The 15720-nt window shown below is 45.2% G+C and overlaps 1 protein-coding gene across 5 annotated transcripts; it reads left to right on the forward strand.

Annotated features, from left to right (window-relative positions):
• Window positions 1-972: 972 nt before the first annotated feature.
• LOC140109546 (E3 ubiquitin-protein ligase TM129-like) lies at window positions 973-6452 on the forward strand. 5 transcript variants are annotated; one of them, XR_011851363.1, is made up of 2 exons: window positions 973-1351; window positions 6332-6452. XR_011851363.1 is itself a non-coding variant. In XM_072132073.1 (2 exons), exons 1-2 carry the CDS (start codon window positions 1125-1127, stop codon window positions 6272-6274), a joined length of 456 nt encoding a protein of 151 aa, XP_071988174.1. In that variant the 5' UTR covers window positions 1053-1124; the 3' UTR covers window positions 6275-6278. The 5 variants fall into 5 exon arrangements, 1 of the variants encoding a protein (XP_071988174.1); XR_011851362.1 differs by having other exon boundaries at window positions 973-1298; XR_011851361.1 differs by lacking the exon at window positions 6332-6452 and adding an exon at window positions 5965-6278.
• The last annotated feature ends 9268 nt before the right edge of the window (window positions 6453-15720 follow it).

Here is a 15720-nt window from a genome sequence, read left to right on the forward strand (position 1 = left end):
GTTTTTTGAAAACGCATCTGTTTTTGTCTGGTTTTCCGAATTTGGTTTGGTTTTCCGAACAAAAACGGCTGCGTTTTCAAAAAAACACATGCATTTAAAAAAAACCCAATGCGTGTTTTAACGATCTGAAAACGCACTACCTAAAAACAATCTAAAAACGCCACGTGTGACTTGACCCTTAGGCCGCGGTCACGCGTACCGCTAGGCGTCCGTCAAAACGCGACGCTAGCGCACAGGGGGAGGTCCTCGGCCCGAACGCACATGCGTTTCCAGGGAAACGCCTGCGATCGGGAACGAGCCGCCGGTGTTTCGCGTTAAATTAAAGCAAAACACCGTCGGCTCGTTCCCGAGGGTAGGCGTTTCCATGGAAACGCCGATGCGATCGGGCCGAGGCCCGCTCCGATGGGCGCGACTTTGTCTTCGTTTGCGAGCGCAGACAAAGCGCTACGTGTGGCGCCAGCCTTATGCGGTTTTTCAAATGTTCAAATGCATTGCTTGATGTTTATTAATTGCATTCAGCTGTGTCTCTTGGACTTTGTAAAAGACCAGTGATCTTTTTTTCTATGCTTTGTGCATGTAATCGCATGCGTTTCAAAACGGAGACCACAAACACATGCGTTTTCAACTGCTTTGACGACCGAAATAAAAACGCCTCTCCAAAAAACACAGACAAAAATGCCAAATTAAGACACTTTAACCAAAAACCCATTAAAAAAGCCAACATGCAAATAAGATGCATTTTTTCAAGTATGCAAGTATTGCCAGAGCACCATCAAGAGATCATGTTCACACTGACCAGTCCAAGTGGTCTGACCATATTATAATAGACTTGGAGCAGATTAGGCTCCTTTATTTAAAACAATTCTGTTATTAAAGACTGAACTCAGTGATGATCTGCAGTCTTTTTCTTTATACATGGATACATACAGTACAGTTTATACATTCTGTCATTAAAAAAAAAAACTATCCTTGTTGTCTATAAGAACCAATCACAGACCAGTTTTCATTTCCAAAAGAAATTAAAGCGGTTCTGTGATTGGTTGCCATGTCAACATAAAAACTCCCACGATGCCCGGCCGCCTTCATGGCCGGAAGTGTGCACATGTTCCCGCCGTCTCACAGCAATGGAGAGTTTGGCGGGACGTTTACACGTGGTGTTCGCCGTGTGCTTCATGTTTCCCGCCAATGAGATCCACTCGGCCGGGATAACCGAGCAGAAGCTGCTGTCCGGCGGGTTAGTGAGCGAGAACGTGGCTTCATCCACTATCATGTACGCGGGCCACGGCTGCGTTATTGGGGTGAGTGCGCACCATGCGGGGTTCTTAATGCACTTCGTGCAGCTGTGCCGTCGGTAAGTGTTTATCCCTACATATCTGAACTTCTCGGTACTCACCCCCCCCCCCACACACACACACATGATGTTGCTCCCCCCCCCATTGGTACATTGGCACCAATACCCCCCATTGGTACATTAGCACCAATCCCCCCCCCCATTGGTACATTAGCACCAATCCCCCCCCCCACTGGTACATTAGCACCAATCCCCCCCCCACTGGTACATTAGCACCAATACCCCCCCATTGGTACATTAGCACCAATCCCCCCCCCCACTGGTACATTAGCACCAATACCCCCCCATTGGTACATTAGCACCAATCCCCCCCCCCATTGGTACATTAGCACCAATCCCCCCCCCCACTGGTACATTAGCACCAATACCCCCCCATTGGTACATTAGCACCAATCCCCCCCCCCATTGGTACATTAGCACCAATCCCCCCCCATTGGTACATTAGCACCAATCCCCCCCCCATTGGTACATTAGCACCAATACCCCCCCATTGGTACATTAGCACCAATCCCCCCCCCCATTGGTACATTAGCACCAATACCCCCCCATTGGTACATTAGCACCAATACCCCCCCATTGGTACATTAGCACCAATACCCCCCCATTGGTACATTAGCACCAATACCCCCCCATTGGTACATTAGCACCAATACCCCCCCATTGGTACATTAGCACCAATACCCCCCCATTGGTACATTAGCACCAATACCCCCCCATTGGTACATTAGCACCAATACCCCCCCATTGGTACATTAGCACCAATACCCCCCCATTGGTACATTAGCACCAATACCCCCCCATTGGTACATTAGCACCAATACCCCCCCATTGGTACATTAGCACCAATACCCCCCCATTGGTACATTAGCACCAATACCCCCCCATTGGTACATTAGCACCAATACCCCCCCATTGGTACATTAGCACCAATACCCCCCCATTGGTACATTAGCACCAATACCCCCCCATTGGTACATTAGCACCAATACCCCCCCATTGGTACATTAGCACCAATACCCCCCCATTGGTACATTAGCACCAATACCCCCCCATTGGTACATTAGCACCAATACCCCCCCATTGGTACATTAGCACCAATACCCCCCCATTGGTACATTAGCACCAATACCCCCCCATTGGTACATTAGCACCAATACCCCCCCATTGGTACATTAGCACCAATACCCCCCCATTGGTACATTAGCACCAATACCCCCCCATTGGTACATTAGCACCAATACCCCCCCCCCTTGGTACATTAGCACCAATACCCCCCCCCCTTGGTACATTAGCACCAATACCCCCCCCCTTGGTACATTAGCACCAATACCCCCCCCCATTGGTACATTAGCACCAATACCCCCCCCCATTGGTACATTAGCACCAATACCCCCCCCCATTGGTACATTAGCACCAATACCCCCCCCCCCCATTGGTACATTAGCACCAATACCCCCCCCCCCCCCATTGGTACATTAGCACCAATACCCCCCCCCCCCCCCATTGGTACATTAGCACCAATACCCCCCCCCCCCCATTGGTACATTAGCACCAATACCCCCCCCCCCCCATTGGTACATTAGCACCAATACCCCCCCCCCCCATTGGTACATTAGCACCAATACCCCCCCCCCATTGGTACATTAGCACCAATACCCCCCCCCCATTGGTACATTAGCACCAATACCCCCCCCCCCATTGGTACATTAGCACCAATACCCCCCCATTGGTACATTAGCACCAATACCCCCCCATTGGTACATTAGCACCAATACCCCCCCATTGGTACATTAGCACCAATACCCCCCCATTGGTACATTAGCACCAATACCCCCCCATTGGTACATTAGCACCAATACCCCCCCATTGGTACATTAGCACCAATACCCCCCCATTGGTACATTAGCACCAATACCCCCCCATTGGTACATTAGCACCAATACCCCCCCATTGGTACATTAGCACCAATACCCCCCCATTGGTACATTAGCACCAATACCCCCCCATTGGTACATTAGCACCAATACCCCCCCATTGGTACATTAGCACCAATACCCCCCCATTGGTACATTAGCACCAATACCCCCCCATTGGTACATTAGCACCAATACCCCCCCATTGGTACATTAGCACCAATACCCCCCCATTGGTACATTAGCACCAATACCCCCCCATTGGTACATTAGCACCAATACCCCCCCATTGGTACATTAGCACCAATACCCCCCCATTGGTACATTAGCACCAATACCCCCCCATTGGTACATTAGCACCAATACCCCCCCATTGGTACATTAGCACCAATACCCCCCCATTGGTACATTAGCACCAATACCCCCCCCCCCCATTGGTACATTAGCACCAATACCCCCCCCCCCCCATTGGTACATTAGCACCAATACCCCCCCCCCCCATTGGTACATTAGCACCAATACCCCCCCCCCCCTTGGTACATTAGCACCAATACCCCCCCCCCCCCCCCTTGGTACATTAGCACCAATACCCCCCCCCCCCCCCTTGGTACATTAGCACCAATACCCCCCCCCCCATTGGTACATTAGCACCAATACCCCCCCCCCCCCATTGGTACATTAGCACCAATACCCACCCCCCCCCCATTGGTACATTAGCACCAATACCCCCCCCCCCCCATTGGTACATTAGCACCAATACCCCCCCCCCCATTGGTACATTAGCACCAATACCCCCCCCCCATTGGTACATTAGCACCAATACCCCCCCCCCTTGGTACATTAGCACCAATACCCCCTTGGTACATTAGCACCAATACCCCCCCCCCCTTGGTACATTAGCACCAATACCCCCCCCCCCCCCTTGGTACATTAGCACCAATACCCCCCCCCATTGGTACATTAGCACCAATACCCCCCCCCCATTGGTACATTAGCACCAATACCCCCCCCCCATTGGTACATTAGCACCAATACCCCCCCCCCCCCATTGGTACATTAGCACCAATACCCCCCCCCATTGGTACATTAGCACCAATACCCCCCCCCCATTGGTACATTAGCACCAATACCCCCCCCCATTGGTACATTAGCACCAATACCCCCCCCCATTGGTACATTAGCACCAATACCCCCCCCCATTGGTACATTAGCACCAATACCCCCCCCATTGGTACATTAGCACCAATACCCCCCCCATTGGTACATTAGCACCAATACCCCCCCATTGGTACATTAGCACCAATACCCCCCCATTGGTACATTAGCACCAATACCCCCCCATTGGTACATTAGCACCAATACCCCCCCATTGGTACATTAGCACCAATACCCCCCCATTGGTACATTAGCACCAATACCCCCCCCATTGGTACATTAGCACCAATACCCCCCCATTGGTACATTAGCACCAATACCCCCTTGGTACATTAGCACCAATACCCCCCCCCCTTGGTACATTAGCACCAATACCCCCCCCCCCCTTGGTACATTAGCACCAATACCCCCCCCCATTGGTACATTAGCACCAATACCCCCCCCATTGGTACATTAGCACCAATACCCCCCCCCCATTGGTACATTAGCACCAATACCCCCCCCCCCCCATTGGTACATTAGCACCAATACCCCCCCCCATTGGTACATTAGCACCAATACCCCCCCCATTGGTACATTAGCACCAATACCCCCCCCCATTGGTACATTAGCACCAATACCCCCCCCCATTGGTACATTAGCACCAATACCCCCCCCCATTGGTACATTAGCACCAATACCCCCCCCATTGGTACATTAGCACCAATACCCCCCCCCCCCCCTTGGTACATTAGCACCAATACCCCCCCCCCCATTGGTACATTAGCACCAATACCCCCCCCCCCCCATTGGTACATTAGCACCAATACCCCCCCCCCATTGGTACATTAGCACCAATACCCCCCCCCCCCCCATTGGTACATTAGCACCAATACCCCCCCCCCCCCCATTGGTACATTAGCACCAATACCCCCCCCCCCATTGGTACATTAGCACCAATACCCCCCCCATTGGTACATTAGCACCAATACCCCCCCATTGGTACATTAGCACCAATACCCCCCCCCCCCCCCATTGATACATTAGCGACTACTGGAGTGTCCTCAGGAATTGGGTCACCAGCCTGGTAGCAGATGCAGGCTGGGATGGAGCTGTGTTCAGTTGTGGAAGGTGCAGCTTTTATCCTGGGTTTAGCTGAGTGTTAGTGCTGATGGTGCGCAGACAGTTTCTCTCCTCTGACATGATGTGCTCTATAGTGAGAGCTGAGGCCTGTGGTAAGAGCATGTGCGCTAAGATCTCTGGAACTGACTGACCTCTCTGTTCAGAGGTGGCTGGAAAAGAGGACTTGCCCCTCCCTTTTCAGGGGTTTTGTTATCCTGGTCAGGGGGTGGCTAACTCTCCAATGACACTCCAGTGTACATGGTGCAATACAATTGGTAGACAGAATCGCATCCATTTTAACCCTTGCCTGTTCAGGCAGAATCTACAGCTGCTGATTACCTGAGACTTACTGCATTCCCTCTTTATGAGTTGATCAGACTCACTAGATGGGGTTCTAACAGGTTGAGGGCCTTATTCGCTACTCCTCTGCCCATATATTGGCAGGGGTGTTGCATATCCCCTTTGTCATCAGGTACGTACAAGTTATACCTGTAACTACTCATTCCGGGAACTGGAGCCCTGTATCGGCTGTATGCAGACTAACGCCAACATCAAGCTTGTGAAGTACTGCTACGTGCCCAACAAAGGAGAGTGCCAGCAGTTCTACTGCCAACCCGTGTGGTGCCTGACCTGTAGGGGCAAGTGGTTCAAGCGCCAGGAACAGCATCATCCAGAGACCTGCTTGTCCAGCAAATTTCTACGCCCCTCCTGTCCCGCCAGATTGTTTATAGTGGATGTTTGCATTATACAGTGAACTCTCCTTTTATGCTGTTTATGTGATTTTATATCTTATAAAGTTTCTTTTTTTAAGATGCTCAGTGTTCTAATAGGTCCATGGACGTTGGGAAGATCTGACAAGCGGGGCCTGCCTCAACTTACATATGGCTGAACAGGAGGAGTGTAATGGCCCTTGTATGGGGTTATCTACTTTGTGGGGATTGAAATGAGGTATTGAAAAATAAGGATCACTGCAATGGAGTTTTAAAATGGCCAAAAACCTTATGGAGCCCTCATATTGGGAGAAAACATTTCTCTAAAGCAATCACTTGTACATCATTGCATTTAGCTTTCTGGAGATCTGTCCAGGATGTAACTACAAGTCATGCTGGGACTTGTAGTTCCATGTAGCAGAGCAGGAATTTTTCATTAGATTATACATGAAGTGACAAGTGATCAACTGTTTTACTATGTAAAATAATCAATTACTGACTCTATTAACAAAATGTGTAATAAAATCTGTTATATTAAAGTGTCTTCCTTATTGAGTCTCCTCTTTTCTTTATAGAAGTGCCCTAAAATCGGAAAGGGGTTAAGCATGCGTTTTAAAAACCATACCATGCATTTGGCAGCTTTGAATCTGTTCATTTATTAAGATGCTTACAAACGGAGCAAAAATGCCATGTGTGGCATCAACCTTGGCACACAGCAAAAGTCCATATCTAATACATGTGATTGGCTTTCCTAAGTAGATGGGTTATAAGGGCAGGTTTGAAGTTCATCATTAAATTACTTTTATGAACATTGTAGGATTAAGGATATAGAGTAGTATTCAAAGTCCTAACATCTGGGCACATGTTGGTTTGGGCGGTGGGGAGGGGGCCCTAGTTGTGTGAAAAGGCAATGGGACACTTAATCCACCACTGCTCACCGTGTATGGAGAGGGTACCGCTTGTCAACCCTCTTCATACATATTTAAAGGGAACCTACCACCACGATTCTACCTATAAAGGTAGAACGGGTGGTAGGTGGATGTAAGGGACGCGAGGATAGCTCTTTTTAGAGTTAATCCTCACGTCCCCGCTAACTTTTGGTAAACTTTATTGAACTAATATGTAAATGTAGTTTTGCGGCTACTGGGGCGTGGAGTAGCTGGGCAGGAGGCTACACAGTGCGGCTACTCCACGCCCCAGTAGCGACGTTACTCCTCCTACCCTGTTGGACAAGCCGGCTACGGATGAGGGCGCGCAGCTACGAGGAGCTGTGCGCCGCACACAACAGGGTAGGAGGAGTAATGTCGCTACTGGGGCGTGGAGTAGCCGCGCTGTGTAGCCTCGTGCCCGGCTACTGTACGCCCCAGTAGCCGCATAACTAAATTTCCATATTAGTTCAATAAAGTTTACCAAAAGTTAGCGGGGACGTGAGGATTAGCTCTAAAAAGAGCTATCCTCACGACCCTTACATCCACCTACCACCTGTTCTACCTTTTATAGGTAGAATCGTGGTGGTAGGTTCCCTTTAATGGAATTATGATATACGTGAAGGTAATAACGCATTAAGAGGATAAAACTGGGCCTTCACAATTAAGCTGCATTCACACAACAATTGTGGGGATGTATGTACATCCTTATGGCACAACAAATAAATCGGGGTGTTGGTTGTCGGCAGTACTGCACCTGAACTATAAAACCGTGAGGCTCACATAATCGCCATAGAACCCCCAATACCGCCACCTCCTAATGCAATACATATGTGTTCTATTCTCTTGTATGACTGGACACTATAATAATCTTTAGAAAGTGACAGATTCTGGGGAGCATATTCAAATAAAACAAGACATTACTGAGTACAAACCGTCATATGAAACAATAGGAACCTGACATTTTCTGGAAAACAGACATGAGAAGTACCTAGAATTGGTTAATAAAGAGAGTTACAGGTTGCATGCGGTTAGCGAGTGTGATAGGCCTGCCTAAATAAACGGGTTTTAAGAGCACGTTTGAAGCTTTGGGGGTTCGGTATTCCATGGAATTGGTGCAGCTTGTGAGAAGTCCTGGAGATGTAAATGGGAGGTTCAAATTTACAAAGAGAATAACCTAAGATCACTGGTGGATTGAAGAGCAAGGGCTGGGCCATGGACTGAGATGAGAGGTAGGGATTGAATTGTATTTGGAAGTAGATGGGCAACCAGTGCAGTGACTGGCAATCCGTGTAGCTTTTAATCTGAAAGACCTGCCCGGCTGCTACATTGAGAGTGCATCGTAGAGGAGGAAATTTAGTATGGAGTTAAAGTAGTCTATATGAGAGTGAGTTATAGCAACAATTAGATTTTTAGAGGTTTCGTTGTAAGAAGTGTCGGATTCTAGAAATGTTTTTAAGGTGCATATGGCAAGAGCAGCAACAAATGAGAGGTTGGAGTCCAGCACAACCCCAAGACAGCGGGCATTCTGCCTCGGGGTTCTGGTGACATCACAGATGGAAATGGAGATATCAGAGTTAGGTCGGTTAGTAGGCGGTGGAAAGACGAGAAGTTCCGTTTTGGAAAGGTTAAGTTTTAAGAAGAGAGAGGACATGATGTTATTGACAGCAGAGGGACGGTCACTTGTGTTCAGCAGTAAGGCAGGAGTGATATTACATGCAGACTTATACAGCTGGGTATCAGCATACATGTGATACTGGAAACTAAATCTGCTGATGATTTGTCTAATGGGGGCAGTATAGAGGGGAAAAAGATCTATGTACAAAATAATTTCCCTGTGGGTTTAATATAGTATAGCTGTATCGTAACGTAATACAAAGGTGGTAATACAGGATTTTTTCCTGTTAGGACAGGGAAGGTCTGAGGTAGACAGCTGCTATTAGATCTGTGTTAGGAGGGATTTCTCTAAAGGACGCAGGACCCTGTCTCCGCTCAACGTCCTGTGGCAATAGCGTTAATGCGTATTCTAATCATAGACCTCATGTCATAGTGGCCATGTATGCATGGCTATTAGCAAAAAAGAAAAGGAATAGGGAATGTAGGGGAAGGAAAAGGTGTGAGTGTGTCTTAAAAATTAACTTTTATTTATTACTTAAAATTCTTGAGTGAGTATTCTTGCTCATGTATAACAAATTTTAGCATAGCAGTATAGTGAACTGCTTTACTATTATCCAAGTCACTGGGGTGGTATGTATACACCCCGGGATTACACTCGGGTATGGGTGCCCTTATATTTTGTTGTACCCTCCCAAGTTTAGTATTTCTCCCACTTATTTCTATTGTGGGTATCAGAAAATAAGGGACAGAGGTTAAGAATAAGTACGTTGCCAGTGTTCTCTTGCAGCCTAGAGCGCTGCTATGATATTAATGTTAGTTGTCACTGTCACGAGAGCGATCGCGATGTGTGGTAGGATTTGTCGCTCCCTGACTAGTGGCACTGTGTCGCGCCAGCGGTAGATTTCAATAGTAGGATCGCGGCCATGAGGAACATATGTCGCGTCTCCCTCACTGCTGTGGCGCAGACACAATCGCCTCGGCTTGCGTGCGTCCACACCGCCGGGACTAGCAGCTATTTAGTACACTGGTAACTGGTTTCTATCACTATATTTATCGATTACTGCTGTCCCTGCTAATGTCTGTCCCTAGAAAGTGACTCTGGATAAACACGTCCCGACACGTGTTTCGCCGGGTCTCCCCGGCTTCTTCTAAGGGCAAAGACGCCCGGTTCCGGGCGCTTTTTATTGAACCATTTGTGATTGACGGCTTAATAAGCCAATACCAAACAGCTAATACTTTTAGTGTGTTTGAGATATAATGATGAGAGTGTATCATTGTCCTTTCCTCTAATGATATCCTTATATTATATTGTATAGATAGAATAATACAGTCATTTTCCTCTGTTCGAATAGTAATTCATCAGAAGGGACATGACATTCCAGGATCGAGAAAAGGAGGGGCCAGTAAAACATACAGCATTGTTGAATCCAGATAAATGCACAAATCTTTTTTATATTGATTTGTTGTCACTAAATATTGGAAATAAATAATGATAAAAAAGTGCAATGAGATGTTATTAGTATGAGATGATTGTTTAGTTATAATACAAATAAAGTGAGGAGAGGAGAGAAGAAAAGAGAGAAGTGCCCCCATGAAGTACAAGAGCACCCATCTCATTATAGAGTTGGGTTATTTTAAGGTCCGAAGAGGGAGTAATGCTGATTTGGTAGAATCAATTGGAAATGGGACAAGGAAGCATAATTTATCTATTGTGGATGTTTATAGAAAAAACAGTACATAGAGATGCTAAACATCATGAAATTCACAGGAAACATCCAAAACCAAAATTGTCGTTCAAGCCTCTAGGTTTAAGGCTGCCCATCCTGTAGATCCAATAACTCTCTTTTTGCAGAAGCAGACTATCCAAGTCCCCACCTCTAATTCCTACTGTAACTTGGGTGATTGCCCACCCTTTAAGGCCCTTATAGTTACAGTTATGGAATTTTCGAAAGTGGGCTGGAAGATTTTTTTCTGTTTCTCGGCTTCCTTCTGCATTTTGTCATAGTTTTTTATAGAGTATATATGCTCTCTAATCCTTGTTCTCATCTCTCGGATGGTTTTCCCCACATAAATCAACTTACATGGGCATTGGAGGGCGTAAATTACTCCAAGTGAGGAGCATGTAATATGTTCCTTGATGTTATAGTTATGTCCGTCCCTGTCCTCAAATTTTGTTGTTCGTACCAGAATCTGGCACGCCATGCAGAGTCCACATGGATAAAATCCTGCATATTTGTGGTGTGTTGCCTTCTTGGTCTTACAGAAGTGACTCTGTACCAGCATATTGCCTATAGAGGAACCCTTTCGGTATCCGCATGAGACCCTTTCACCTACCACTTTGGCTAAATCAGGATCCAGGGTAAGTATCCCCCAGTGACGGTTAAAGATCTGGTTCATTTCATTCCATTTATCGTGTAGAGTGGTAATAAATCTAATCTGTGAATCTACAGTTTTGGGTTTTACTTGTAACAGTGAGGATCTGTCAGTGTGGAGTGCAGCATTATATGCTTTCTTTATAGAACGACCCGAATAAAATCTCTGACGTAGACGTTCTTTCAGGGCCGTTGCCCCTTCTTTAAACCTTTCAAGAGTGGAACAATTCCTTCTTAATCTTAGGAATTCCCCTTTCGGAATTCCCTTGATGGTTCGGGGTAAATGCGCACTCCCTGCATGTAGCAGGCTGTTAGTAGCCGTCTCTTTTCTATACATTCGTGTTTGGATTGAGCCATCTTTATCCACCTCAATATTGATGTCCAGAAAGGGAATGGAAGTTTTACTATGCATGAGGGTAAGTTTGATATTGCAATCATTGTTGTTAAGATGCAATATGAATTCCCTCATATGCTCCTCTGATCCCTTCCAGATGAACACCACGTCATCTATGTACCTTTTCCATAGTACAATATGATGTGTGGATTCCTCTAGAGTGTCACAGAATACCCGCTCTTCCTCCCACCACCCAAGGAACAAATTGGCGAAGGTGGGCGCACATGCTGCGCCCATTGCCGTTCCTTGGGTTTGGAGGAAGAAGCGGGCATCAAAGACAAAGTAGTTGTGGCGAAGTACGAAGAGCAAGGCTTCCAGAATAAATTTTTGTTGCATTGGACTTTTATCATTGTAACGTTCTAAAAAATATCTGACAGCCTCACACCCCACTTGATGACCGATACTGGTATACAGACTTTCCACATCTACTGTAACAAGGATTTCGTCCTGTTCCAGAGAGGTACCCTCTAAGTCTTTCAAAATCTGCATGGTTTCTCTTGTGTACGAGAACAGATCTAGGACATAGTGTCTCAATTCATTGTCCAGCCAACGACTAAGTCTCTTGGTCAGACACCCGATGCCGGACACGATGAGCCTGCCCGGTTGTTTGTAACATTGTGTGTTCAAAAGTTGCCTCTTGGCTTCTTTTATGTAGGATTCCTGGGGCCAGATAACCACATTCCCCCCTTTATCTGACTGTTTCAGGACCACATCGTCCCATTTCTTAAGTTCTTCTAAAGCCATACGTTCTTTGTGTGTAATATTGGAACCGCATGTGTCGCTATCTAATTTCTCGATGTCCCTCGAGACCATCTCTATAAATATTTTTATTGGGGGGGCAGGACTCAAAAGAGGGTTTGGATTTTAATTTGGGATTGGGAGCAGTCTTTAAATCATGTTTAATGATTTAGAATATGGTTCTATTTCGGGAGTACTGGCATTCTCCTCTGCCAGTTCTTCTAATATTCTCAGGATTTCATCTTCCTGTATGCCTTCCCTGTTGTCAATTGCAGCTCCCGCTGTGTGTTCAGTCTCCTTATTCAGGAACATTTTTTTATAGAACAATTTCCTCCCAAACAGATGTAGGTCTTTAATTATCTCAAATTTCTTTATGGGGGTTGTAATGCAAAAATTAAAACCTCTCTTTAAAACAGAAGCTTGTGCTCCCGTCAATACATGCTTAGAGAGGTTAATAATTTGCATGTTCCCATCAGAATGCTCAAATCCTATTTTCTCCTTCCCCTTGTCCCCCAAGTTTGAGCTTGTGCTCCTCTGTTCCCGTATCCCCATCTCTGTCTGTCTCGTAAAAAAAGATTGTTACTGGTGTTTGCTCCCACACTATGATTTGTGTTTGGTTGGCTGTTACTTGAATTGGGGGTGTCAGTTTCTGTCTCTGTATCACATAAAGAGGAATCACTGTATTCCCTATTGGTGGTCGGTTTGCCCTCTTGTGGTCTTCTGTATTTTCTCCTTGTTGGATGAGAATTTGGGGCTCTGATATCCCACCTATAGATACCTCCCACTTTAAAATCTCTCTGATCTCTTATGTATTTTTTTCTTTTTTTCTCCTTTATTTTATTCTCGATTTTATCAATTTGTGTGAGAGTATTCTGAAATTTAATCTCAAAAGTTTCTACTTCTTTGAATTTTTCAAGTTCTTTAGAGATGGCGTTAATTTCTATTTCTAATTTAGTCAGTTTTTGTGTTTCATCCTCTATTAGGATGTGCATCAATGACTGTGAGCATTCGGTCAATGCTGTTTCCCATCTCTGTTTAAGTTCTGTAGTACTTAGTTCATAATTCGGGAACAGAGAGACTCGTAATCCTCTGGAGATCAGATTTTGGGAAAGATATTGCTGCAGTGTGTTTTTAGTCCACCACGCTTGTGCCTGTTTGACTGATAGATCTTTGAATTGCCTAAAGACTGATGTTAGGTCATTATCTTTCTCTTCCTCTCTACTCTCAACTTGGAAGAGATTCTCCACTGCTGTCTGTTGTTTGCTAAAACGTTCTTTTAATGTGTCCGTAATGTTTAAATTGGCCATAGGTTCACTCTCTTGCGCGTTTGTATGCATGGCACCAAATTTGGCTAGTATTACACCTCCCAGAGGTTGTCACCTAGCTTTCATAGACCCCAGAATTGAAGCACAAATGTGATCGGGCCATGCTTCTACATTCACCATGTGAACGCAGCCCAAGTGTTGGCTCACCTCCGCTCAAAATAAATCTAGAAAACCTCAGTAGTGAGAAATAGGCTTGTACTACGCAATGATTTAGCCCGTAACTCCAATCACCACCATGAAACCCAAAATGATGTAAGTAAAAGGAGTAAATTGTGAATCTCAAGGTTGATGCAATCTCATTCCTCATGCCAACCGAAAGATTGCAGAGTGACCCCATTCACTTACATTACTTCATGTGTCACATTGCGACACAGCTGTTATTGGTATTAGTTATCAGGAATTCAGCTTCCTGAGAAACTAAGGTATAACACGATACGGCTGAACAAGACTTGTCATTACCACACACCATGTAAAAAAGAATAACCATTTTATGAGCTTGACCACATACAAAATTCAGCAAACTCTGTCAGCTCCATATGGAGCAGAACTGTCATGCGCAGCCATCTGTTCCATTCATCTTGCGGAGCGACCAGGGGTCTGACGGAGGTACCTAGGATCCCAACGGACCTACCGTTCTCGTGATCTGTGCTTGATGAGAAACCCCCTTTAATACAATATTAACACACACAATAATTGCTGAGTTTTGTCAGCACACTAAGAACAAAAAGATTGAGTATTAAATTCAACATGACAATCTTTTTTTCCTATTAGAGGCCATGTTGGTGAATATAGTCACATCATAGATCACTAGTTACCGCTTCCACAATATGACAGCCGCATTCACATGTGGTGCTAACAGTGCGTTTTGCTAGCACAATATTGCGTTAACACTGCTGTTTTGTAAGCGCAAGTATTAACTGGAATGTAATTAGGAAAATTTCCTCTCCTTAGCTGTTGCATTGCGTTGTAAAACGCAATATATACGCCACATGTGTACGCAGCCTAACATACACATTGGGCAAAATGCATGTTTTGAAATGGATGCTTCCGGTCATAGCCAGTTTATAGCTTAAGGCTCAGCACCATTTTTTTAGATTCTGACATGTGTCGCTTTACATGTGTATAACTTATGAACACTTTTACTTATCAAAGCGATTTTAAGATTTTAACGTCGCTTGTTGTACTTCGTTTTAGTGGTAAATTTTTGCTGATAAGTTTTGCATTTATTTATATTAAAAAAATTGATTAAAAAAAAAAAAAAAAAGTGATATTCTAAATTATCTCATTTTTAGGCAGATAGCTTTACCTGCCATCTTTGCCATCTTAATCACAAATTCTTGCACCGACGTAGCAGCAGTGACAAATCCCCTCCAATGTGGGTTGTTTAATTATATTCTTATTTATTGGTGTAATGCGAGTCCCCACATCAGAGACCTGGATTAACTTAAGTCGCCTCTGAAGATGGGGATTTTCTATAAGTGCTCAAATTTGGTAACAAAGCTCTTAAAAAAAGATTGCATATGTCTATTTTCAGATTCTGGATGCCATGGGGGTTCCCATTTAAAGGACATCTACCACCAGGATGAAAAACTGTATACCAATGAGTCTGTGGGGCTCCACGCTCCATTAATACCTATGGAACCTGGAGTCCCTCAGGTTCATTTGCATACAGTCCTTCATCCTGGTGGTAGATGCCCTTTAACATTTTTAAGTTGCCCCCGCCTAAGGGGTTAGGGGGTGGGATGAGCTTGATTTCATTGAATAGATTTTTGAAAAATATTTGACACATTTTTTAGTTTTTTCAATCCAATGGTGTATTTCCACCATTCCAAACTTTTTCTTACACCCTCTTTATTTGTTAATATGGAGGCACAGTTACTATATTGGCTACCGTGGTACTACTATAACAATATTTCCTACTGTAAGATCACCGTTTCTATGTTGGCTATTGTGGGAGCAAGCTTTGTTTGAGTTGAAAGAAAAGATTTTACAAAAGTCGATGTACATAATTTATTAACTTACATTTATACAAAATTGGAAAAAATACCAATTTATGAGAGATCTTAGTGACTTCAAAGAAAACAAAGTCATGTTACATGTTAAAAACATGTTAACTCC

Source organism: Engystomops pustulosus, unplaced genomic scaffold, assembly GCF_040894005.1.
Source record: "Engystomops pustulosus unplaced genomic scaffold, aEngPut4.maternal MAT_SCAFFOLD_218, whole genome shotgun sequence".
In the NCBI taxonomy this organism is placed as follows: Eukaryota; Metazoa; Chordata; class Amphibia; order Anura; family Leptodactylidae; genus Engystomops; species Engystomops pustulosus.